Source organism: Eptesicus fuscus, chromosome 14, assembly GCF_027574615.1.
Source record: "Eptesicus fuscus isolate TK198812 chromosome 14, DD_ASM_mEF_20220401, whole genome shotgun sequence".
NCBI classification, from domain to species: domain Eukaryota; kingdom Metazoa; phylum Chordata; class Mammalia; order Chiroptera; family Vespertilionidae; genus Eptesicus; species Eptesicus fuscus.
The window spans coordinates 36,306,899-36,333,323 of NC_072486.1; the positions used below are offsets into that span (position 1 = coordinate 36,306,899).

Here is a 26,425-nt window from a genome sequence, read left to right on the forward strand (position 1 = left end):
ATGTTGTGTCATCATCTAATCACAATGAGACTATAAATTTGGATGAATGAATATAAATAATCTGATAGTAATATTAAATTATGAAGAATTTGGAGACTCAAATATCTGAAGATAAGATGCAAGCTTGTTGTTTAGTTATCAGAACTTAAAATCATAGTAGTAAAGATTGCCTATTAGGGTGAAACATTTTGTTTGAGATGCTCATTGCATATTATCTTTAGTATATAGATTTTGACAACTTTCTACATTATCATATGCCATTGTTTAAGGAAGATGAACTGATTTTTAAAGATGAACCAGAAATAGCCATTTAATTTGATCAGGTGACACCCTTAGATCAGGTGACAGCTCAGAAAGCATCTCTTTAGTCAAAGTAGAATCTTTGAGCATGAGAGAATGGTCTGTTGGGTACTTTAGCAGAGAACTGCTTTTGCATCCTACACTCAAACCAGAGCTGTGCTCTACATCTGGAAAAGTTTGAGCAAATAATCCGACGTGATGGGAAGCGGAATTAGTTCAGAGAGTAAGGAGTCAGCCAAAAGGTCAAAAGAACTGGAGAAAAAGCTTCAGGAAGATGCTGAGCGAGATGCAAGAACTGTAAAGTTGTTGTTATTAGGTAATATTTTACTTCCTTTTGCTTTCAGACCCCTGATGTTTTCTTCAATTGTGTTGTATTTACTTTCCTGAAGTTTAATTTTAAGTGTATTACCTTATGGGATATTTATTATGAAAATGTGGAAACAAATAGACTTTATGTGCACTTTGTATATATTTACTCATTTTTATTATTATTTTATTACATTTTTATTAAGTAGTGAGAAAATAGTAGATGACTCAATTTCTCTGTCAATAATATAATTTATTATAATTAAGAGAAAACTCATATACATTTATTATTTTATTGCTTCCCATCATAGCTCAATGTCTGCTTTTTAATACTGAAAACAATCCTTTAATTACAAGTTATGAAGGTTTATGTTATTTTGTTTGAACAGAAATACATTGTTTGATATTCAAGTTAATGTTATTTAATTACTTGTGCTGCTAAAACCAATTAGTCTGAAGTTATTTAAAGAGTAATAATAAGGTACTTAAAATTATATTAATAACATTATTCAGGCTTCTGAACACAAACTGTGATATTGTCTGAAATACACTCCATTTAAATCCTTTTAGGATACTTATATATTCATTCAGGTAAGGAATTAGGTCTCTTCTGTCTTTTCATTCCCCCAACACTCAGCACAATATTTTACCACAGCTATAAATTCAATAAATTTTTGATGAATTGAAAGATAGAAAATAACCTATATGCCACACATTTTTCTAAACATTAAAAGATTCACCTGGTCACTGGAAGAGAAATACGTTTTTGAAATAAAAATAAAGACCTATAAAAGGATACAAAACAAGAGCTTTAATTTAATCATAGTTGTATGTTCCTCCTGCTTCTAGTTATACACAAAAGGACTTCCTTTCAGAATTGTGAAATTCCACACCAAATGTCCTCATACTTTATTGAATTTATTGGAGTGACATTGGTTAATAGGTTTCAAGTATACATTTCGATGGTACTTGAATTGCATATTGCATTGTGTGCCCACCACCCAAAGTCAAATCAGCTGCCATCACCATATATGTGGCCACCTTTATCCTTTACTACCCTTCCAGGCCCTTCCCTCTGGTAACCACCACACCGTTGCCTGTCTGTGAGTTCCAGTCTTATATTCCACACATGAGTGAAATGACATAGTTTTTAGCTTTTACTGAATGATACACTTTGCTTAACATAATAGTCTCACTTTTTTAAAGTGACCTTTTGCTCCCAGTGGCAAGTGTCTCAGAAGCCAGCTGTGGGATTCCCAGCACTTGTTCCTCAAAGGAAAGGACATACTCTCTTCCTTCACGCACAGGTGCTGTGGCTGCACACTAGTCCACAGCATTGGCAAGTAACCACCTAGAGGTTGGTAACTTAAAGGCTGTTGGGGCCAGCTCTTATGAAACCAGCAAACATGCTTTCCCTAAAACTCCAAAGTATTCTTAGAGGCTTTGATCAAGAGTGAAAGTAATATGGACATAGAAAAAGCAAAGAAAAGGTGAGAGGGAAAGCCAAGCATTCCTACAAACATCTTTAGTGTGTTTTTTTTCCCTTCAGGTCTAAAACCTTTACTTCTTTATTTTTCTATGTGTTTATATTGTCAATACCATACTATATTTTTTCAATGCTGGCATCTGAGTTTTATTATCCTACCTAATAAAATGGTAATATGTAAATTACCATCACTCCACTACGCCCATGATTGGGCCAGCGGGAGGAGAAGGGGGCGGGACTCGGGGTGGCCGGAGCAGCCGATTGGGCCAGCAGGACGCTGAGCTCACGTCGCCAGCGGCAGCGCGAGCTCAGCGTCTGCGCCATGGCTGTGCTGCGGAGCAGAAGGGGCCTCTGGGGCAGCAAGCTCACGTCCCGCCGCGGACCATCAAAAGCGGGGGAGCTGGGTGCCTGTCCGCTCCGGCACCAGGCCTTTCGGAAGCCTCCACCGAGCCGGAGGCTTCTGAAAGGCCTGGTGCACCAGCGGACAGGCACCCAGCTCCCCTGCAATGGAAAGCGAAAGCGTGTAGGGGACCCTACAAGTGCATGATTCAGTCATGCACTGGGCCTCTAGTTTTAAAATATTATTCCAACTTTATGGCTCTTAGAAACATAAACCTATATGGAGTCTAAAGATTTTTAAGAATCTACTTTAAATGAGCTTACATTTGCTAAGTTAATCAATATTTTCAAAATTTCCAGAGGTTTGTACTTATTAAAAAATGTGTATTTTGGCCCAGTCAATGTGGCTCAGTGGTTCAGCATGGAACTATGAACCAGGAGATCACGGTTCGATTCCTGGTCAGGGCACATGCCCAGGTTGAGGACTCAATCCCCAGGGTGGGGGAGGTTGTATGGGAGGCAGCCAGTCAATGCTTCTCTCTCATCATTGATGTTTCTCCCCCTCTCCCTCCCTTCCTCTCTGAAATCAATAAAAATATTTTTTCAAAAAAAAAAAAAAAAAAGAATGGCAGATGGCAGCATCTAATAGCTTACTATAATGTCCCTTTTCCCCAACAGGCAAAAAGCACTTAGGCAAATGTTTTGCATATATTTGGTTGTTTGTTTTAGATTAATTTATCTCTAATAATCAGGACAGCTTAAACATTGACTCACATAAAAGATATAAACTATTTATTAAGGTATTCCATATTTTAGCCAAATGATGATATTTGCTAATGAGATTAAATATCCTGTCTCGATAGGAATGACTCTTGTTAACTATAATTTAATAGAACCTCTTTATATAGTAATGTCACAGAACATTTTAATATTTACTTTTTCATTCAAACCCTGAACTATTGATTGAAGAACAATATGTACCTTTTAAATCAATTAACAACATGAACAGTTAACAAAAAGTTTTATACCCCTCCAGACTGTTAGGAGGAAAGGAGGGCAGTGAAACCTTTACTTGTGTAGAGACCCCATGTTCTACATAAAATAAAATATGCTTCCATTTAAGATTTTAGACTTAAAATTAGAACCCATCTCCTATTTAAGCTTCCTCCAGATACTGACTCATAATTACATCAAATAGATTTTGAACCCAGAGAAATAGGATTCAAGATAAAACTGAGGGTGAGACTCATCAAAGTACAATGATATTCATTTTATTTATTAGATCCCAATGCTAACAAAGTAGAAGTCATGGGTTTAATTCCAGACTCAATGTTTTATATTCAAATAAAATAAATTTGCTATTTAGAATTGTTCCCCCTGTAATATATCTGGACATGTCACTCTCTGACCATTATTTTATATTCTACTAGAGGTCCGGTGCACAAATTCATGCACGGGTGGGGTCCAGCCAGCCTGCCCCGATGGGGCCGATCAGGTTGGGCCGGTTGGGGGAGGGGATGTGGGAGGTTGGCCAGCCCCGCCGCCAATAAGGGGGCTGATTGGGGATGGGGACAGCCAGGTGGTTGGCCAGCTGGCCCCCCTGATTGGGGGAGGGGGCCTGATTGGGGGCCGGGCCGGCCAGGGGTAGGGGCCACCACAGTGCTCGTAATAGCAACCGGTCATTCTGATCATTCCAGTTGGCTCATCATTCTGGTCACTTGGCTTTTATATATATAGATTCTCTCTCATACTTTTCCACAGCTTGTGAATTAGTTCTTTGATTTCATTATATTTCCCTACAATCAAAGTCACCTATATTAGCTATATTCCTCCTAAAATTCTGAAATACTCTGTCCCCTTAATCTTCTACCTTAATTGACATCATAACTTCAACCCTGCATGATCCCTCTAAGGCTCTCCATTTACCATTGTTCTGTGATACTATTTCCAATAACTTTCTCCACAGTGATGCTATTTAATAACTTTCCGACCCTTCCTGTTGATCTAACACCCCTCCCAGGTAAACTCCTAATTCCCTTCATTTCCAAGGGTTATAGAATAAAATGGTAGATCATTTTCAGTTTCCTGGTTGACAAGTTGCTGTTTTCAACTTTACCTGGGCCAATAATTATTTTACTTGTTCCTACTTTTCTACTAAAATACTCCATCAGGCAGCTGTGTCTGCATTCCCAGCTTCACTGTCATCCAGAACCTTCTCCCCTCCCACCTCAGCCTAGATGGTTACCCAGGTACAAGGTACTGATCCATCATCTACTCCCACCAGTTTTAAGAAAGTAGTAGTATTTAATTTTCATTTAAGGCCAAGGTTTGTCTTTGGACCTTAGTATTTTTCAGTTTGTACTCTTTCTTGGGGGCCTCATATTAGGGCTTAACTATCACTTCTTGAAGAATGACTCTACCATCCATTCTTTTGTCCAGTTTCTTGATCCATATTTGCAAACTTCTGTTATTTATCAATGACCTTATTGCACTTTTGGAGATCTCAAAAGAGTTCTCTAAGGTTATCTTGCTGCCCATTCATCCCCAAGATTTGTTTTTAAGAATTCCCCAATTATATTTTTCCATTATCTCAACTCAATATCTCAATCTTCTTTAGCTCCTTTTTTCTGACCCTTTGCCACAAAATTTAGTTTTAGCTCTATCTCTGATAAAATGGTTCTCATATTTCTCTGTTTTTCTCACTGCTTCTGTTATGGCTTTCAATATAAAAGAAAACCCTATGAAATAGATATTATTATTTTGATTATTTAGAAAAGAAGAAAATGAGAACCAGGAAGGTAATTTAGTTTCTGAGATCACAAATTAGTTAACAAGATAACAAAGCCTTTTATTTTTATCTGTGTCAGTTTTAAATTAGTACCTGAATTCTAAGTACTATGAAAACATAGAACATGTCTGCTTTTACTCTCGCCTGAATTCCTACTTAGCACAGCATGCTTAGCACAGGACAGCATGAATGCATGAAAGTATGCCAGAATCAGAGTGTAAAATATTTCTATAAGTTGTTCATAGTGATTCAAGCATATAATTGGTATCCATCTACCTATTATCTGTTTCTATCTAAAATGGGTCTGTGTGGGGGAAAAATCACATAATTCCATATTTCACTTTCTTCATTTTTTAGCCTAAAGGTTTATTAATAAGATAAGAAAGATGATATGTTTATTAAAAATGCTTCAAACTCCAAGAAGGCTCATGTTATATTTTGAAAACAGGGTGTGGCAACAGTAGGTTTACAATAGTGAGCATGCACAACTGTAAATCTACTTTTGACCACTCATGCATTATCAGCTATTTTTAAAACAGATATAAATTGGAAGCATTCAAATAAAACTTCATTTGAAAGTAAAGATAGTACAGATCCACAATATTCTGTATCACTAGTGAAACGTGCTTAGCTGGACTGATAAAGTATATACAGATATGATGCTCATTATTACCAGGTAAGATATCACAGAAATAGGTACTCAGTCATTCTAATCATCATAGAAATATATCTGACACCATAAGCTTACTGATGTGATTCACTGAAAAATGAAAAATAAAAAACACCCACGATATTACTTATTAAAATACATAAATTGATTTTAATCATCAGACAGTTATGGAATATTGGACACCATATTGAAGTTCATTTGAGCCAAAACTGATGAAAATTGCCAGGAAGCAAGATTTCAAATGCTAAAAAGAAAGCTTTAGCTGGTTTGGCTCAGTGGATAGAGCGTCAGCTCGCAAACTAAAGGATAATGGGTTCGATTCCTTTCGATTCCTGTCCAGGGCACATACCTTGGTTGCAGGTCTGAGGTGTGTGCAGGAGGCAACCAGTCAATGTGAGACATATCCATGTTTCTCTATCTCCCCTCCTCCCTTCCACTCTTTCTAAAAAAAATCGATGAAAAAATATCCTTGAGTGAGGATTAAAAAAAAAAAAAAGATTTCAAATGCTCCTGAGTATAAGTTTTGCAGTTTATTTTATGCATTTGAAATTAAAGAGGGAACTTAATGAATGTCACATGAAGGTGGGAGAAAGAAAGGTACTAGGGATTGGATTACAGGTTAGTTAATAAGATTATGTACTTTTAGAGGGTGGTTACTTATTTTAAAGGTGTATTAACATAAAATAATGTACAGAAACAATAGACAGGTCTTGCTTAAGGCAAAGATAAAACTTTTACTAGAGAAGTTATATGACTAGGGCATAACAGCCCACCATGACCTGCCCAGTTAGGAATTTATTATTAGACTAGAGGCCCGGTGCACGACATTTGTGCACTCGTGGGTGGGGAGGGTCCCCTCAGCCTGGCTTGCAACATCCTTAGCACTGCTGCCATGGCCACTGTGCTGGCCAGCTGTGAGCCCAGCTCAGGGCTTCTGGCTGAGCAGCACTCCCCCTGTGGGAGCGCACTTACCACCAGGGGGCAGCTCCTGCATTGAGCATCTGCCCCCGGTGGTCATAGCAACCAGTCGTTCTGCTGTTTGGTTGATTTGCATATTACCCTTTTATTATATAGATCATCACCCTGTGAGGTTACGTTGCACAGAACCCCCTTTTTCTCCATAATAAAATATTTTTAAAATAGCGATGGTGGGGGAAGTTATACCAAGAACGACTGGTTAAAATATTATTAGAATGTTCGTTAATATTACTTACCACATTAGTAAATTGAAGGAGAAAAATCAACATAACTATATCAGGAAATACACATGCACACATACATGTTCATGTGTGAGCACTCATACACACACAATAAACGTGTTTCATCCATTCTTTTTTCCCCCCTCTTTCTTTTCTTTATTGATTAAGGTATTACATATGTGTCCTTATCCTTCCCTTGCCCCCCCACCCCCGACCCCCGCTCATGCCCTCAACCCCCTGGTGTCTGTTTCCATTGGTTATGCTTATATGCATGCATACAAGTCCTTTGGTTGATCTCTCCCCCTTTCCCCCACCCTCCCCTACCTGCCCTCTAAGGTTTGATGGTCTAATCGATTCTTGATAGAAACTCTTATCAAAGTAGAAATACTAGTAGAAGGCAATTTCTTAACCAGATAAACAACATGTACAAAAACCTTCAGTAACTGTCATACTCAAGGGAAAACATTTAGCATTGTTGACTATAGACAGTGAGTGAACAAGGAGTTACGATGATTAATGGGAACTACATAGTTTCCTAACTTTGACTTTCTCCTCTTCAATGCTTTTTTCAGGGATTTGGGTGAAGGTGGGTAAGGCAGTATTTCACACTTGAGTAAGTGTTTGGAAGAACAGAGTGACATACAAAGTCAAAATTCCAGGTGACCTCAATCAGCAGAATATTTGACCCAAATGAGCAAAGTGGAATCTAAAAGATGTCTTTAATTTGGGTTCAAATTCAATGATATCATGTAGTATGTGGGAGAATTTGTTTGCTAAGAGATGATGTGAAAAAGAAATTAGAAAAAGTTAACTGCTGTAAACTCAATACAAGAGTTTGGTAAATAATGTGATAAAGCTACAAAGAAAAAATAAAGAAGACACTCTAATCATGGCCCTTATTCATAAAAGTGTTATATTTAAATACAGTATCAGGAGCAAGGCAAACCCAGGTTCTATCCCTATCCTACTACATCAGAGCATCGGTGCTGTTGACAAATCTCCTGATATCTACAGAAAAACTTCAGTACCAGTGTTTCAAAAAAACACTGGAGTGCATTTCAGAGGGTAAGGGGTATAAAAGTCATGTTGTACAAGTAAAAATTAAAGGAATAGAACATTTTATATTTGAAAATTTTCTTAGAAAATGGAGCTTGCTTCAAATATAAGGAAATGTTCAGAGCTCACTACATGTTAAAGTATGTTCTAGGTATTTTATGTCTCTAATTTAATCTTCCCAAAACCTAATAGGCAGATAGTAATCCAGTTTTATAAAAAGGATACTGAATCTCAGATTAAATATAATCAAGACACCCAGTCAATGTCAGAAATGAGTGTAAGCTCATATTTCTTTAATTCAAAAACATGAGTATTTTTCTATTCATTTTTCCACCCTCAATCTAGAATGGCTGAAAGGTTGTCATATGGCAGAGACAGATAATTTTGTCATTATTCCATGTGAAAGAGAAATAGTAAGTGGAAAAAAATTAAGTTGGCTCAAAAAAGACTACCTTAAGAATCTTAATTACCAACAGTCTTCAAACAGATGACAGTAGACATTGCATACCAATCCTATCTAATAAAAGAGTAACATGCAAATTAACTATACCTCCCCTAGACCTGCAAGCCACGCCCACCAGCCACACCCATCAGCTGATCAGGAGCAAGTATGCAAATTAACCCAACCAAGATGGCTGCAGCCATGGAGCGAGCAGGAGGCTTGGGTTTCCCTGGCAATGGAGGAAGCCAAGCTTTCCACACACCCTGGTGGGCCCAAACCTCCACTCAAGGCTACAAATTTTCAATTATAGAAGATAAATAAATCCCAACAAAAATGGCCACAGCCATGGAGCTGGAGAGAGCAGGAGGCTTGAGTTGCCTCTGGCGATGAAGGAAGCCAAGTTTCCACAGCCCTGGCTTGCCTTGGTCTCTGTTCAAGGCTACAAAGTTTCAATTATAGAAGATAAATAAATCCCAAATCCCAGGGCCTCCTCTTGGGTTGCTGGGGGGCGTGGCCGGCCTGCAAACCACCACAGTCCCCTCGCCCAGGCTGCCCCATGCCCGAAAAGAACCCCCACCCTGATCCAGGACACCCTTCAGGGCAAACCAGCTGGCCCCCACCCATGCACCAGGCCTCTATCCTATCTAATAAAAGAGTAATATGCAAATTGACCATCACCCCAACACACAAGATGGCTGCCCCCATGTGGACACAAGATGGCTGCCACAAGATGGCCAGCAGGGGAGGGCAGTTGGGAGGGACCAGGCCTGCAAGGGAGGGCAGTTGGGGGCGATCAAGCCTGAAGGAGAGGGCAATTAGAGGTGACCAGACTGGCAGAGGAGGGAAGTTGGGGGTGACCGGGCCTGCAGGGAAGGGCAGTTGTGGGGGAACCAGGCCTGCAAGGGAGGGCAGTTAAGGTTGATGAGGCCTACAGGGGAGAGCAGTTATGGGCAAATAGGCTCGCAGGGGAGCAGTTAGGCATGAATCAGGCTGGCAGGGGAGTGGTTAGGGGGTGATCAGGCTGGCAGGCAGAAGCGGATAGGGGCAATCAGCAAGGCAGGCAGGTGAGCAGTTGGGAGCCAGCAGTCCTGGATTGTGAGAGGGATGTCTGACTGCCTGTTTAGGCCCGATCTTACTGGGATTGGGCCTAAATGGGCAGTTGGACATCCCTCGAGGGGTCTGAGATTGGAGAGGATGCAGGCTGGGCTGAGGGACACCCCCACCCCATGCATGAATTTTGTGCACCGGGCCTCTAGTATGTCTCTAAAAGAACACTGCTTTCATATTGATTTAAAATAAGTAAATTTAAAATAATTTATGCATTTAAATAATTTTGATTTGACATTAGTAGTACATACTAAAAAGAAAGCAACATTATAGCAGTAATATGGGAGTCAGCTGACATACTTATTTGTCTTAAATAGATCTGGGATTTTGGATGAGTGTCATAATCTCTACAGGACTCCTTTTTCTCACATCAGAATGATGATGATCAGCATAGATGGCTGATTTTTAAGGATTCTTCCTACTGTACCATTATGGGATTTTAAAGACTACCTACAAAATATTTTATGCATGATAAGAAGTCACTATGTTTATTCTAATTTTTCCTGTTTTAACAAGTTGTATCAAATGAGCAATCAATCCTTGAATGTGTTCAGTGAAGTACAGTTGTGGGTATAGATATCATAAAGCTTTAAAATTGTTTTTGGTATTCACAAATAAAAAATGTGGAATAAAATTCCCAATTTATTCTTACTAGGAATAAAATAATTTATGCATATTAATGTATGCATTAAGTATAAACCTAGATATTTAATTAATTGGAACATTATCTACTTCAAAGAAATACATGTATATTTTGGTACGCCTTCACCCAGAAAATAAGTTTAGTAATGACTACAGTTTGGAAGGAAGAAATTATTTCAGGATGTCCTCAGCCTATGCAAATATACTCTTTATATGTATACTAGAGGCCTGGTGCACGAAATTCATGCACGTGGGGGGAGGGTGTCCCTCAGCCCAGCCTGCACCCTCTCCAACCTGGGACCCCTCGAGGGGTGTCTGACTGCCCGTTTAGGCCTGATCCCACCAGGATCGGGCCTAAACGGGCAGTCGGACATCCCTCTCACAATCCAGGACTGCTGGCTCCCAACTGCTCGCCTGCCTTCCTGATTGCCCCTAACCACTTCTGCCTGCCAGCTTGATTATCCCCTAACCACTCCCCTGCCAGCCTGATTGATGCCTAACTGCTCCCCTGCCAGCCTGATTGCCCTTAACTGCTGTCCCCTGCAGGCCTGGTCACCCCTAACTGCCCTTCCCTGCAGGCCCAGTCACCCCCAACTTCCCTCCTCTGCCGGCCTGGTGACACCTAACTGCCCTCCTCTGCAGGCCTGGTCCCCCCAACTGCTCTCCACTGCAGGCCTGGGTCCCCCCCAACTGCCCTTCCCTGCAGGCCCAGTCACCCCCAGCTTCCCTCCTCTGCCGGCCTGGTGACCCCTAACTGCCCTCCTCTGCAGGCCTGGTCCCCCCAACTGCTCTCCACTGTAGGCCTGGGTCCCCCCCACCTGCCCTTCCCTGCATGCCTGGTCACCCCCAACTTCCTTCCTCTGCTGGCCTGGTCCCTCCCAACTGTCCTCTCCTGCTGGCCATCTTGTGGTGGCCATCTTGTGTCCACATGGGGGCAGCTATCTTGTATGTGGGAGTGATGGTCAATCTGCATATTACTCTTTTATTAGATAGGATAGAGGCCTGGTGCATGGGTGGGGGCCAGCTGGTTTGCCCTGAAGGGTGTCCCAGATCAGGGTGGGGGTTCCCTTGGGGCTTGGGGTGGCCTGAGCGAGGGGCCTGTGGTGGTTTGCAGGCTGGCCACGCCCCCTGGTGACCCAAGCGGAGGCCCTGGTATCTGGGAATAATTTATCTTCTACAATTGAGACTTTGTAGCCTGGAGCAGAGCCAAGCCTTCTGCTTGCTCCATGGTGGCAGCCATTTCTCTTGGGACTTATGTATCTCCTATAATTGAAACTTTGTAGCCTTAAGCAGAGGCCTGGGCTGGCCAGGGTGTGCAGGAAGCTTGACTTCCTCCATTGCCGGGGGCAACCCTAGCCTCCTGCTCTTTCCAGTTCCGTGGCTGCCACCATTTCTGTTTGGATTTGTTTACCTTCTATAATTGAAACTTTGTAAACTTGAGTGGAGGCCTAGGCCAGCAAGGGCAGGCGGAAAGCTTGGCTTCCTCCATTGCCTGGGAAATCCAAGCCTTCCTCCTGCTCTCTGTGGCTGTAGCCATCTTGGTTAGGTTTATTTGCATATTTGCTCCTGATTGGCTTGTGGGTGTGGCTTGTAGGCGTGGCTTATGTGTGTAGATGAGTGATGGTTAATTTGCATATTACTCTTTTATTAGGTAGGGTTTGGCAGTGTAACATGATCTAATCTTTAAAAAAATGGAAAGTTATTGTGATCTAAGACCTAGAATCATTGTGAGAACAGAACTCAATAATTTATTTCTGAAATAGCTTTGCAATAGAGTTTTCAATAGTAAATGAGATTTTGGACAAATTGGATTTTCTTCAGGAACTTTATTCTGTTAGTGCGGTAGTTGACTATCCTGGACCTTCATATAGAAGACAGAAGTCACTTCAAAAAACAAGGAATAATTCAGAGACCTTTTGTAAGGTCTTCAAATGGTAATACTAATGTTTCATATATAGTTTCACACAGAAACTATAAGCTATTTTAAAAATGCTTATTTATTCGGCTTACCTAAATCACATCATGAATGACCAGCTAAATTATAAAGAATCCTTCTATGATAAAAACCACTTAGCCTCCGAAATACTTTTGAAAACTTGCCAGGTGTCATCAGTATGATTACCAATAAGCCATATTTATGAAGTATGAAAGACAAGTAAGAATGTACCTTAATTCTGACACAGTCAAAAAGTCACTTTTACCCCAAGTTATGATAAATTTTAGACCAGTCCATCATACAGAATGAATATAATAAAATTTGGTTGTGATTTAGAATTTTTTATGTGCGCAAAATGTTTCTTAATTGATAATGTATTAGTCTATGACACATATGCTAGTACAATTCTGGAAAATCATTTCACAAATGTTTTTTTCTTATTCTCAAGATAGATAATTTATTTAAATAAAAATGATCTAAATTACTTTTACTTCACTTAGAAATACTAGATATTATAGTATTACTTAAGAAAATGCATTTGATTGTCAGAAATTAGATATTCTTCCTCAGTCTCAGAGTTTCTTCAAAGTTGAAACATACAATTTCATTAACCAACTAGAGGCCCGGTGCACAAATTTGTGCATGGGTAGGGTTCCTTGGCCTGGCTGGCGATCGGGGCCAATCAGGGTTGTCTCACCCAGTCCCAATTGGGGCCCATTGGGGCCGGCTGGGGGTAGGGACCACAGGAGGTTGGCCAGCTGCAAGAGGTTGGCTGTGGGAGTGCACTGACTACCAGGGGAGCAGGCTTAAGCCATTAGTTATACATCGTTAGCTCTGTTGTGGAGGTGGGAGAGGCTCCCGCAACCACCGCTATGCTCGCCACCCATGAGCCAGCTTCTGGCTGAGCGATGCTCCCCCTGTGGAAGCTCACTGACCACTAGGGGGCAGCTACTGCATTGAGGATCTTCCCCCTGTGGTCAGTGCACGTCATAGCAATGGATCATTCTGGTTGATCTGCCATTAGGGTCAATTTGCATATTACCCTTTTATTATATAGGATAGATGTCACCCCAATGAATTTAATAAAAATTAAATTTAAATAGGGTAGTCAGGGTCCTCTGATTCAATACATATCTATATATATAAAAGCCAAGTGACCGGAATGATGGAAAGACAGAAAGACCAAAGGCTATGATGCACACTGCAATGGCCAACCAGCCCAATTGGGACCCTGATTGGCCCTTCCCAACCACCCACAGCCCCTCCGCCCAGCCAGCCCTGCTCCCGATTGGTATCCCCACCCAATTGGGGGTGGGGCTGGCTAGCTAACCTCCCGGGTCCCCTCCCCTTCACCAGCCCTATCCCAATAGGCCCCCATCAGGGCGGTCAGTTGGACCCCATCCATGAACAAATTCATGCACCAGGTCTCTAGTTTTGATATAATTTGAATAAAATTCTGAAATTCAGTGTTGCCACAATCATATTAGTTTTGCTTACATAAAATTGTACTTGACTTGCCATGGCTGGTGTGGCTCATTTGGTTGGGCATCATCCATGCACCAAAAGGTTGCTGGTTCAATTCCTGGTCAGGGACACATGCCTGGGTAGTGGGTTCCATCTCTGGTGGGGGACATGCAGGAGGCAGCCAATCTATGTCTAGCTCTCACACCAATGCTTCTCTCTCTCTCTCTCTCTTTTCCTTCCTTTCTCTCTAAAAATCAATCAAAAATCTTTTTTTAAAAAATCATAACAGACTTGGTAAAATAAGGCAGTTGACTGCCATGATGGCAAAAAATATTTCTATGCATATTAGTTTTTCTGATTTTTGGATTTTTCCTGAGATATTTTTAAATTGCCTTAGTTTGCTATTTTGAAATCTGTCCAAAATTAACAGGCAAACTGAGACTTTAAAAATACCATGGGACCCAATTTCTGGAACTGTCAGTAATATACCAAACTTTGATTCTCTAAATGATAGATAAAATAGTATGAGAAGACTGAAAATTTACTCATTGGCACTTTTTAGATCAGGCACTAGATCAATATATTTCAATATCATATTTTCATCGATAAATGTTAGTTGTAACCCAAGGGCACATTCTAAAATATATGATTTCATATCATTATAAAATACTGAGTATTCCTCAATATTTCAGAGATTTATTGGTGATTCTATCTAAAATTTTGTAAACAAATTTGTACTATCAGATTTTACCAGCTCTTGTTGACGCCCTGCTTTTCTCCTCTCTATAAAACCAGAACTTTCAAACTTCAAGAAGTTGCCTGAATTTGCTCCTCCCTACCCTATCCCTCACATGTTTAGGACTCATAGACAAGTAAAAACTAAAAAGTTTGGGTTATATTCTATTTATACCCCATATATTATAATAATTTTTATCAAATTCTCTTATCATTTTCACTCTCAAGTAATATTCAGTTTTGGCCTCTTTTCATGAGTCAGCCATCCTTATATTGTTAACTAGAGGCCCAGCACATGAAATCGCAGATGGGGTTCCTAGGCCTAGCCTGCAATCAGGGCCATCTTCCTCCTGCTTGCCAGTCCCCAGTCCTGCCCTGCCCCGCTGCCACCCACCCTGGTTCCCTGTGGTTCCCTGTTCGCCATCCAGTGATTGCAGCCTGTGGCCGGGGTTGGGGACCAAGAGGTCTGCCTTCTGCCTGCTTGCCAGTCTCCAGTCCCGCCCTGCTGCCACTCACCCCGGTTCCCCATGGTTCCCCGTTGGCCATCCAGCAATTGGAGCCTGGGGGCTGAGGGGAGGGACCTAGAGGTGGTCAATGCACCTCATAGTGACTGGTCGATCGGTCGTTCTGGTCGATATGCCATTATGGTCGCTGGACTGTTATTATATAGGATAATTTTAAACATCCTTATATGAATCCCCTTGAGTCCCCTTGCACTTATTCTACTGTTTAAAATACAACTTCTCTGTAGGCCGTTTAATTCGTTTACTATTTCTCTTCTGTTTCCTTTGTTTCAACAGAAGAAAAAGTGCTTGTGTAGCAACATAAATATGCTGATGAAGACAAGAGCCCCTTCTTCAATAACAATAGGCTTTGAATAATTCTGGAAATAAAAAGTTATTTCTTAGTTTTTTGTATATAGTTTTTGTTGTTATTATTCAATCCAATAGGATATATGCAGAGACATTCTGGGAGAATGAGAGTGATCTAGAAACTATAAAGTTTGGACCATTTCTTTAAGATACAAAGCCAAGAGATATAATCTTTCTAAAGAATGTTCAAATATAATAATGGGACTTTTTTCCTAATGACATGTAATTCTTGCTTTAGAATATACATTCCACCTTGAAACCAAACTATATCTGGATCTATCATCAATGTAAGTGGGTTTCATTTCCTTCTGCTATCCTGGAAAGTAGACACCTAATACCTTTCAAAACTTAAAAGAAAAATTATCCTGCTTCTTACATAGGAGAGCTGTTAAGGATTTACCCATAAGATAGTGATGTCGCAGGTTTTAATCTGTATATGAATTAGATGTACATATATCAGTTGATAACACTCCCATCTTTCTTTTCAGGAGCAGGAGAATCTGGGAAAAGTACTATTGTTAAACAAATGAAGTGAGTATATACTATTTTAAATGTTTACTATTTAATATCTATCCATCTATTTGACCATTTTAAAAATAAATACCTCTGGGAAATGTGATTGATAATCTAAATCTGCGATTTTCAACAGGTGTGCCATGGCACACTGGTGTGCCACAAGCATTTTTAAAACATGCAACACCTGACTATTTAGTCAGGGGCACTGACCTCTTTTCCCTTAGATTGTCAAATAAAAAAGAAAAATAACAACAGCCAACATAATAGTTATCCAGTGTGAATGCCCTGTATGAACCATTAATATAGAGTTGCATCATATTGGTTACATCACATAATAACATAGCGTCTGATTGGTTAATTCTTGGTACCAGAAATCCTTACATACAAGAATAGCCACCTGATTTTTTTATTTTATTTTATTTTTATTCTGGTTAATCCTCACCCAAGGATACTTAAACATCGATGTGAGAGAAACATCAATTGGTTGCCTCCCATAGGCGCTCCAAGGGGGAATGAACCTGCAACCCAGGTATGTGCCCTTGACCAGGAATCAAACCTTTAGCCCTTTGGTGTGCAGGCCGATGTTCTACCATGGAGCCACAGTGGCCAGGGCAGCACCTAATTTTTTAAAAAGTCACTTTGGAGCAAAAAGGGTAGGTAATTACTATTATTATTATTTCTTTGTAAATATATCAAAATTATATTTTTGTAAGGTTGGCAAAAAATATAAATATAACTTTTTTTGGTGCGCTGCAGAATTTTAGTAATTAGTTAACGTGAGCCATGAAATAAAACAGCCTGAAGATTGCTGATCCAAATCACCCATAGTAGCAGAGCCATCACAATTTCTGTGCAGATATTCCTCCTTCCTTTAGCAGAAAACATAAGCGATCAGTAATATTGTAATTTCCAATTTTTTAAAAAATTTTCCGCTGAAACCAGTTTGGCTCAGTGGATAGAGCCTCGGCCTGCGGACTCAAGGGTCCCAGGTTCGATTCCGGTCAAGGGCATGTACCTTGGTTTGCAGGCACATCCCCAGTAGGGGGTGTGCAAGAGGCAGCTGATCGATGTTTCTCTCTTATCGATGTTTCTAACTCTCTATCCCTCTCTCTTCCTCTCTGTAAAAAATCAATAAAATATATATTTTTAAAAATTTCCCTCTTCACAAGATGAATACCAAAAGAAGTTATACTATAAATATATTAATCCGAGTATAAATAGAACTTTAATATTGTGCTCATAAGCCAGAAAGATTTTGAAATATGTCAGTCAATGATCCATTTGAATTTAGGAGAAAACTATTTTTAGCCTAATTAGTATTTTGCCTACCTGAGAATAAAATGGATATTTAAAGTTATGACTACCATGGGCTTAAATTTATTTTCTTTACTTTTTTCTCTATAATGAAATAAGTACACCTGCATTTCTTAATAGTGAGATGATGAATACAAAAACTCTATGATTGCAGAATGCGATGCCTAAATAAATAAAATGGCAATTGATAAGTGGAGATAAATATGTGGAATTTCATGGCTCTGTCACTGCTGGAGAACTTTGAAGGACAATTGCTGCTATAGGAGAAGATGATAATCATTTTTAGCATATTTCTGATGAAATGTTCAAGGATTTTGTTCTTCAGCACATATCATGAGGAAATGACTCCAGTTAATGATGAAATTGTCTATAATCTAAACCAATGTTTTTTTTTTTCTTATTTCTAAGTAATGTGATGTGAGTTCCATATCAACCAATATTTAAATCCCACTTTTGAATGCTGTCACCTATATCTGTAACTACATTTTTGACCTTTTCTCCTGTCTTTGAAGTTCAGAGCTCCTTTATCCAGATCACTGCTCATATTGCTTTCAGGTTCTCAGATCCATCCCTGCACCCAAGTCATCTTGTATTTCTTTATAGTATTACCACTATGTTCACCTATTTTTTTTCTTGCAGGTTATAATCATGCTTGAATCCCTCTCATCCTTCTTACTTTTGCATTCTCTATAAAGTTAAATGTAGTAAGAAAAGATATGACCATTGGGCTATATAAAAAACTAAAACATTTAAATATATTTAACTATAAATAAAATTAAACATAAAATAGAAAATTTGAAAAAAATTATAATAAATAATTGAATACCATAATATGTAAAGAGCTATTGATGGTTTAGAAAAACAATTAACTACCCAATATATATAAACTAGTAGCCCTGCGCACGAATCCGTGCACCAGTAGCTTGCCAGTAGCTCGCTGCTGCTCTCCAGTAGCTCTCCGCCTGCTGTCCCACCCTCCTGTAGCTCCCCCCATCCCCTCCCTTGCAAGTGTCCCCCCACGTCCTGCGTGGTTCAGGGTTCAGGTTTAGGGTTCGGGCTCTGGAAGAGGCCATACGCAAATGAAAGAGACTAGAACATATTAATTTGGAAATGTTGGGGGCCAGGCAGGAGCCCAGCTCAAGAGGAAGGACTCCACCCCGCTCTGGCCTTGCTATCCCTTTTATTCAGATTGTGAGATATACCCATAGCCCTTAGGCAGGCAATTCCAATAATAGCCAATCAGCAAGGATTTACATAAAACTAAAAGGTGGAAGTTGCTTTAGCTACCATTGTCTCAACTAGACAGTGGGTGCTTGGGCTCTGACCTTTCAGAGCTTCAAGGTTGACCAGCCTTCCGGGTTCCTTGTCCACACCTCTCTGCTAGTGAAGACAATGGTCGGCTTCCAACACTCCCTCATAGCTTGCTGCCCTGACCCCTCCTGTAGCTCTGTGATGCCCCCTTGTAGCTTGCTGCCCCACCCTCCTGCTGATCCATGATCCGGTCATTACACGGTCGGTCATTATGCTTCCTGGCGTAATGACCATTTGCATATTACATCTTTATTATATAGGATGTGAAGAGACTACGAACAGTTTATAAAAGACAAAATTTGAATATCTATTAAATATATATATATTTAGTTTAACCTCACTAATATAAAAAATTAAATAATAATAATCTGTTTCTCACTTAGTAAATTAGCAAACAATAATTTCAAAGTAATATTACCTAATAAGAGTGATGTTTTGAGAAATATTTCTTATTACTACTTGTAAACTTGTTATGGCAAATTTATAGAAATAATTTTGGCAATTATGCACAGTAAGTTGATAAAATAATTATTAACCTTTTAAACATATTTTGAGAATTTTTAATAATACAATAAATTAAATATAAAAATAAAATAATATAAATATTAAAATGTATGCACAAAGAGACATATCCATCTTATTTCAAATATTGAAATATAAGATAGGATAAAATACCTTAAATTAAAATTAAACTTAATCAAATAGTTTGTGACATCATGGGATTATTCACCTTTAAGATTTTGTGTCTATTACAAGTTATATGTATATGAAAAAAGTTTTAATAAAAGAAAATACTGCCAAAACCGGTTTGGCTCAGTGGATAGAGCGTTGGCCTGCAGACTGAAGGGTCCCAGGTTCAATTCCGGTCAAGGGCATGTACATTGGTTGTGGGCGCATCCCCAGTAGGGGGTGTGCAGGAGGCAGATGGTCGATGTTTCTCTCTCATCGGTGTTTCTAGCTCTCTATCCCTCTTCCTTCCTCTCTGTGAAAAAATCAACAAAATATATTTAGAAAAAAAAAGAAAATACGAATGTTAACTGAAAAATCAAGATACAAAATTGTATAAACAGCTGTAGTTCAACAATGACAAAATAGATACTGTTTCTCCTGGTTCTGCCCCATCTCTCCCTCCTCTTCTCAGAGTCTTTTAGGAATAGTCAACATGTTCACTGGCTAAGATCAAAGGCTCTAAGCTCAGATTGCATTTGCTGCCCAGTTGTACCATAAACGAAACTAAGGCTAGTTAGTCAATGTATCTGACTTCTTTTCTTACCTGCAAAATTTAGATAATAATTTTACCTACTTTAAAGAGCTTATTGCAAAAAATAAGAAGAGAAGGCAAATAGAGTACTTAAAACTATTGGCACATATTGAAAGCTTGATGACTGTGAGCATTGTATCTGGTCATACTGATTTTTCTGCCCAGGTTGTTCTCTTCCTCTTGATGATCTGGAAATAACTGTTTATTCTAGAAAATTCAACTGTTTATCACTGCTCCTAGGCAGTCTACCCTGATCCCTTACTCCCAACAAAATGTATCACTTTTTCTTTTCTAGTTCACTGTACCATGCAGAGGTTGTTGCTATACATTACCACACTGTACAAAAATAAGATATGCTCTCCTTCCTATAACCCAGTGGTCTCTAATAGAACATTCCAGGGTGATAGAGAGGTTATATAGCTGTACTTTTCACCACGGTAGCTCCTAGCCACATGGAGGTATTATTCATTGGAGCTGGTGTGATTGAGGAATTAATTTTTAATATCTTTTAATTTGAATTAATGTGTCTAGTCACTAGTCTATTTTTTGGGGGGTGGGGAAGAAGAGGGACTTGTTTAATTTATGCATTTTCTTCAGTGCATAATGTGATATGTTACAGAACATGCCCAGCAAAAGCTTATTACATTGAACAGAGCTGGGAATTAACTTGCAGGTAGAGAGCTCTACTTCACAGAAATACATTTGTGCAGCTCCTAAAGTTACCTTCTTCAAGTCCCACTGCAGCTGGGTTTTTTAAAGTCTGTTTTTGTCATTTGCTTTGTGAGAGATGTTTCCTTTTTCAATGGTGAAAGGAAAGGGATCAGTACTTGTGCCAGGAAGAAAATCTAAATGACCCCTATTTGTAATTGGCATTCTGATTTAATAAGTAAAATAATTTTTCCAGTTTTAAGTTTTGACTAAGAACTGGAATTTCTTTAATAAACTTATTCCTAATATATCCATAAAAATATTTTACTGCATTTTCTATAGCCTTTGACTACTTAATTTGCTTTAATTGTTTAATATGTCAAGATAAACACGGCCATATTTACATTACAAATACAGCAATTATTGGCAATAAGATATTAAAAGTAGAATAGATGTAGGTACTATCTCTATTTCTTTTACTGCAGAATCCATTTGAAGATTTTAATATCTTGGGAGATATTGTGTTCTTTTCCCCCCTATGCTAAAATCTCTAGATAAATGGATACAACACAAATCTTTAATAACATGACATCCAAAATAATGCCTAATGAGCACAAAGCATTTCCAAAACAATAAGAAAAGAAAAAAACAGCTAAAAGAAACAAGAACACATTATGTAATAAAGATGCAATAAAGTAATTAGCATATGCAAAGATGTTAGCTTTTAATAGGTAAATCTATTTTAATCTATTTCTAAAACTATTATAATATTTTTGAGTTCTGATTGAATGAGTGGAAGGAAAAGAAGAGTTCAGCCAAATTAAATGTCTGGGCATTTCAGCTTTGAGTACTCGGTGGCACGCATGCACATGTGATTACCTACATTAAAAAAAGATGGCTTTGTTACCGCTATAAATAGAAAGTACACACTCCTATTTTTTAGAGTGTCTTAAGTGAGAGGAATTTCATACTAAATTACTTCTTTTCCTCTTGACATAAGTAAACACTACTTAGGCAACTTTGTTCTGGGGATCTGGGAGTTTTTTCTCTTGAAAAGAAATAAGCTTTCTAAATAAAATGTTCATGATTTTCCCATTTTTAATAGCACTTTATCAGAGCAAATCCTAAGTTGTCTTTATGTTTAGCATTAGCAATTCAGAAAGAAAATATTGTATTAAACCCAAATTATAATAAAAATCCAAAAAAACAAAAAAAAATTGTTCAGATTTAGCATATATGTATGGACAAAATTCTTCCTTTTCCAACAAATATATACTTTAATTTTATTCAAGCAAATTATTATTGTGTTTTAGTATTTAAAGAAATCAATTGTTTGACTCACAAAAGCTTTTCATGTTTAAATTATAGGATCATCCATAAGAACGGTTACAGTGAGCAAGAATGCATGGAGTTCAAAGCAGTAATTTACAGTAACACATTGCAATCTATCCTAGCTATTGTGAAAGCCATGACCACTCTTGGGATTGATTATGAAAATGCCAGAAGTGCAGTAAGTATGCTAATAATCACAGTTTTATGTCCTACAATGGAGCATGAGCGATAAAACAGTAGGACTTAATAAACTTATAGTACTAATTATGCCAAAATTTTAAGGATATGAAATGTGAATTTTGGAAACATTAATTCGGTTTAGTGTAAGATTTCCTATTTCCCTTTAAATGAAATTTTTCTTTTATAATCTTATTCAACATTAGCTCTTCCTAGAAGTAAAACCTAATACCCAATAATATACTATATTAGAGAAAAATACTGTTTATATTTGTTAAATACAAAAGAGTTTATTCCATAAAATCAAACTGCCAGATATTTGTATTTATTTTCTTAGTTTCATTGAGAGTCATTTCATTGAGACTTTATGTGTAATAAAAACACTGCAATTATTATTGTTCAGTGATCATTAAAAGACTCAGTGGCATGGAACTGATTATTTAATAATGTTATTTTTAAAAAGAATTAAAAATTATGTGATTAAAATGTTTCTATAATAAATATACTCAAGTAGTCAGTTTTGTTATTAAGATAGCAACTGAGTAGTTGCATTATTCTAGTTTCTATTTTGTAATGTAATTATTTTATGTTAAAATACATTTAAAATCAACTTGTTTTAAAACAGTTTATTTGTAAGCATATTTTAGTTGATAAACTAAGCATGTAGTATTATTTAAAGAACAATAGTTAGCCACACCCAAAAAAGGGAGTAACTGTGTACAATTCTTAGGAAGAACTCACCCATTTCCCTATCCCCTCCGGGAGCAGCTGGTTGCATCCGATGTCAATTGAATTGTTCCCAAAGTAATTCTTAGATACCTTGATATGTGAAAATAAAAACAGAGAAGAACAGTATAATAAGTACAAAGGAAAAAAGTAACATGTATACTTTTCTCTTCCCCATTTTACCAGTAGTTTCGACCATATAAATGACCATTGGAAGCCATTAGGATGAAAAGAAAAAATATCTCATGCTATTATTTTTTTTTCTATTTTTCTTAAAGCATAGTTGACATACAATATTACATGGGTTTCAGGTGTACAGCATAATTATTCAATGTTTATGTATCTTATGAAGTGATCACCGCAATTTATCTAGTAACTATATGTCACTGCACAAAGTTAATTTGATACTATAGATGATATCCCCTATGCTGTACATTACATCCCGGTGATTATAACTAGAAGTTTGTACCTCTTATTCCCCTTCACCTTAGTACTCCTCCCCACATATAGTGAAATCATAACCAATTTGTCTTTCTTTGACTTATTTTACTCTAAGTCCATCCATATTGTTGTAAATGGTAAGGTTTCATTTTTTATGACTGAGTAATATTCCATTGTACATATGTGTGTAGATGTATATGTTTTTATATATGTGTGTGTGCATAAAAAAACAACTGTTTTATTCATTTTTCTATTTCTGGACACTCATATTGCTTCCATATCTTGGCTATTGTGAATAATGCTGCAATGAACATAAGGATGCATATATCTTTCCAAATTAGAGTTTTTGTTTTCTTCTTGATAGCTACCCAGTAGTGAACTTGCTGAATCACATAGTAGTTCTATTTTTTGGTTTTCTGAGGAACCTCATGCTACTAATTTTAAAGAATATAGTAAATTCCACTTAGCTCTTTCTCTTCCTGACAACGAGCATGGAAATGTCCTTGGGGCAAACACTTTGTAAAGCAGAGTCAGGAGTTCTGCGAGGCGTTCCTTCATTTTCAGCTTACCCCACAACTTGGCTCCAGTAAGACACCTACTTCTCTAGGTTACAGTTTTCCTCCTTCATGTAAAAGGGAAACTTGCAAGAACTGAACTCCAAATATCCTTCCTCTTTTTAACATCCTGGGATGTAGTGACCACGATGTTATTCAAGGGTAGTCTAGTTTTACTCTGACTGTCTTTTCCTACCAACCTAGGATGTTGAACTGGCCCTTAAAAGACAACCTGAACCAACCCTTTTACTTAACGATGTAAAAAAGTAAGTGTCACAAAGGGTTGGCCTCCCTTCAATTGCTGGAGCTTAGAGCAAAACCCACTTCTCCTGGCTTCTATTAGGGTATTTCTTCCTATGCAAGGCATTTTGTAAAATTACTTGTAATGATTACTTTCTTTCTTCTAGGTGGTAATAATTCCTGAAATAGGTGTTCTTTCTGCAGTCATTTGAGAATAATTTACTGTTTTAATTTGCATGTGTAATATTCCATATGTTAGCATCACTGAAGTTGGAAATCACAACCTTGCCTATTGCTACTTATTTAAATACTAGGGGCCCAGTGCATGAATTCGTGCACCTTGAAAGGAACTGTGGGCCGTGAGGCTGTGGTGGGCACAGGGGTGGGTCTTGGCCCATCCTCCGCACCCCCGCCCAGCCCCTCCTGCCACGGCCCCCAGTCCCCTGTCTTCCGGCATCCCCGTTCTCACTGCCACTGCTCCCACATGCTGACGGCAGTGCCGGCACCGCTCGCATCCGCTGACTGAGTGAAGTGAATGGGTCTGGCACCAGCAGCAGGTGCAAGCAGGGCCGGCGTCAACAGCGGGTACAAGCAGCAGCTGCAGCCCCGATCACCCTTCAGGAGCAGGAGGAGGTGGAGCCCTCAAGGACAATCGGGGCCGGCAGCTGCCACTTGCACCTGCTGACAGCGCTGAGCTATTGGGGCCAGCACCCGGTGCTGGCAGCAGGTGCGAGTGCTGGGAGGGACCACAGCATGCAGGAACAAAGAATTTTCAGTAACCACCAGAGGCTTGCCCCGATGACAGCGACCGTCGCTCCACCTTGGTCTGGTACCCCCATTCACCTGCTCCACCATCCTGCTGCGGCCGACACCCGACATATTCCGTGCACATCCCCTGGTGGTCAGCGCACGACATAGCGACCAGTGGTTCAGTTGTTCCACCATTCGGTCTATCTGCATATTAGGGTTTTATATAGAGCAGTGATGGTGAACCTATGACACGCGTGTCAGCACTGACACATGTAGCCATTTCTGATGACACACGGCTGCTGAGGCGGCCGCATGCCAAGGATGAAACATTTGTTGCTCCTGAGGATGAAACATTTGCAAAATAATGTTTTTTTCCTCAAAGTGACACACTACCCGAGTTATGCTCCGTTTTTTGGCGAAGTTTGACACACCAAGCTCAAAAGGTTGCCCATCACTGATATAGAGAGATATAGCCCAGTGTTTGCAAACAGGTGCTTCATATAGCCCAGTGTTTGCAAACAGGTGATGCCAGCAATCACTAAAGACCTAAATCTGTTGGTTAAAAGTCTTAATGATCTGATATTCAAGTGGAATGAAGATAATAGATTCTGTACATTGATGCCATTATGCTTACTAAAAATTAAAAGAAATGTAATTTATTCAAAATGTGCATTGAATGGGAAAAAAACAACAGATTAATTTAAGCAGCACTAAGCAACTGTCACAACTTCTCAGGAGTACCTATGTTCTCAAGTATCAAACATCACCATTGTCAGGCACTACACAGCTCATATTTTTATTTAAAATAACATAAATGATAGCCTTTTCAATCACAATCTTTAGTATTTGATTTTAGGATTAATGCATTTTCTGCATCTGATTTAAACTATGTATTCAACAGATTAATTGCTAAGCACTTTACCTATGTATACAATTCAGAGTTCTGATTTCCTACAGCTTTATCTTTTGTTTGTTTATTTATGCCAGGTTATATATTCTTACATAGCCATTGTACATTATCACACAGATTGCCATTCAAAGAGGGAAAGAGTCTTAACCCTTTGCACTCACTTGGGTTCCTTTATTCTAATGCTAACCGTGTTGAGTCACACTCGACATCCGAGTGCAAAAGGTTAACCAAAAATTTACATGAGTTTTTTGGTTACTGGTTTCTTGAGTTTAGAACAGTTACGTAATGTCTCTAATTTCAGGTCCCTTACCCACAAAACATTAGTGCTTTCCTTACTGAATTATAATGACTATTATAGAATGAAGCAGAAACATAAGATATCCATTTCAACACCAAGTATTGCAGAATGTAAGCTCCCAGTAAATATTAGATATAATTATTTTTCAGTAATCACTTTGAATATAGGCAAATTAAAATGTATTATTTTAGTCTGCACATCTAACATGTACCTGGGTTGCAGGCCCCAATGCATGTGGGAACCAACCAGTCAATGTGTCTCTCACATTGATGTGTCTCTCCCTCTCCCTTCCACTCTAAAAATCAATGGAAAAAATATCCTCGGGTGAGGATTAACAAAAAAAAAAAGAAAAAGAAAAGAAAAGAAAAGAAAGGGGGTTTGTTCTTACTTGTTTTGGTTTAATATCTAATAGACTGATTTCAGGAATATAGTGCTTGTAAAGAGAATAAAGTTGAAGAAACAAGACAGGGTAGAATAAAGGCATTTAGTAAATTTCCATTTATCCTTTATGAATATTATCTTACCTAATAAAAGAGTAATATGCAAATTGACCCCAACTCCGCTACATCCACAAGCCACACCCACCAGCCAATCAGGAGAAGATA

The 26,425-nt window shown here is 38.7% G+C and overlaps 1 protein-coding gene across 1 annotated transcript in view; it reads left to right on the forward strand.

Annotated features, from left to right (window-relative positions):
- The first annotated feature begins 498 nt into the window (after nucleotides 1-498).
- Nucleotides 499-26,425, forward strand: part of GNAT3 (G protein subunit alpha transducin 3) — a 50,269-nt gene continuing 24,342 nt past the window's right edge. Inside the window, exons 1-3 of the mRNA XM_008149604.2 lie at nucleotides 499-616; nucleotides 15,831-15,873; nucleotides 21,761-21,902. Of these exons, the coding sequence (XP_008147826.1) occupies nucleotides 499-616; nucleotides 15,831-15,873; nucleotides 21,761-21,902 (303 nt within the window). The remainder of the gene's footprint in view (nucleotides 617-15,830; nucleotides 15,874-21,760; nucleotides 21,903-26,425) is intronic.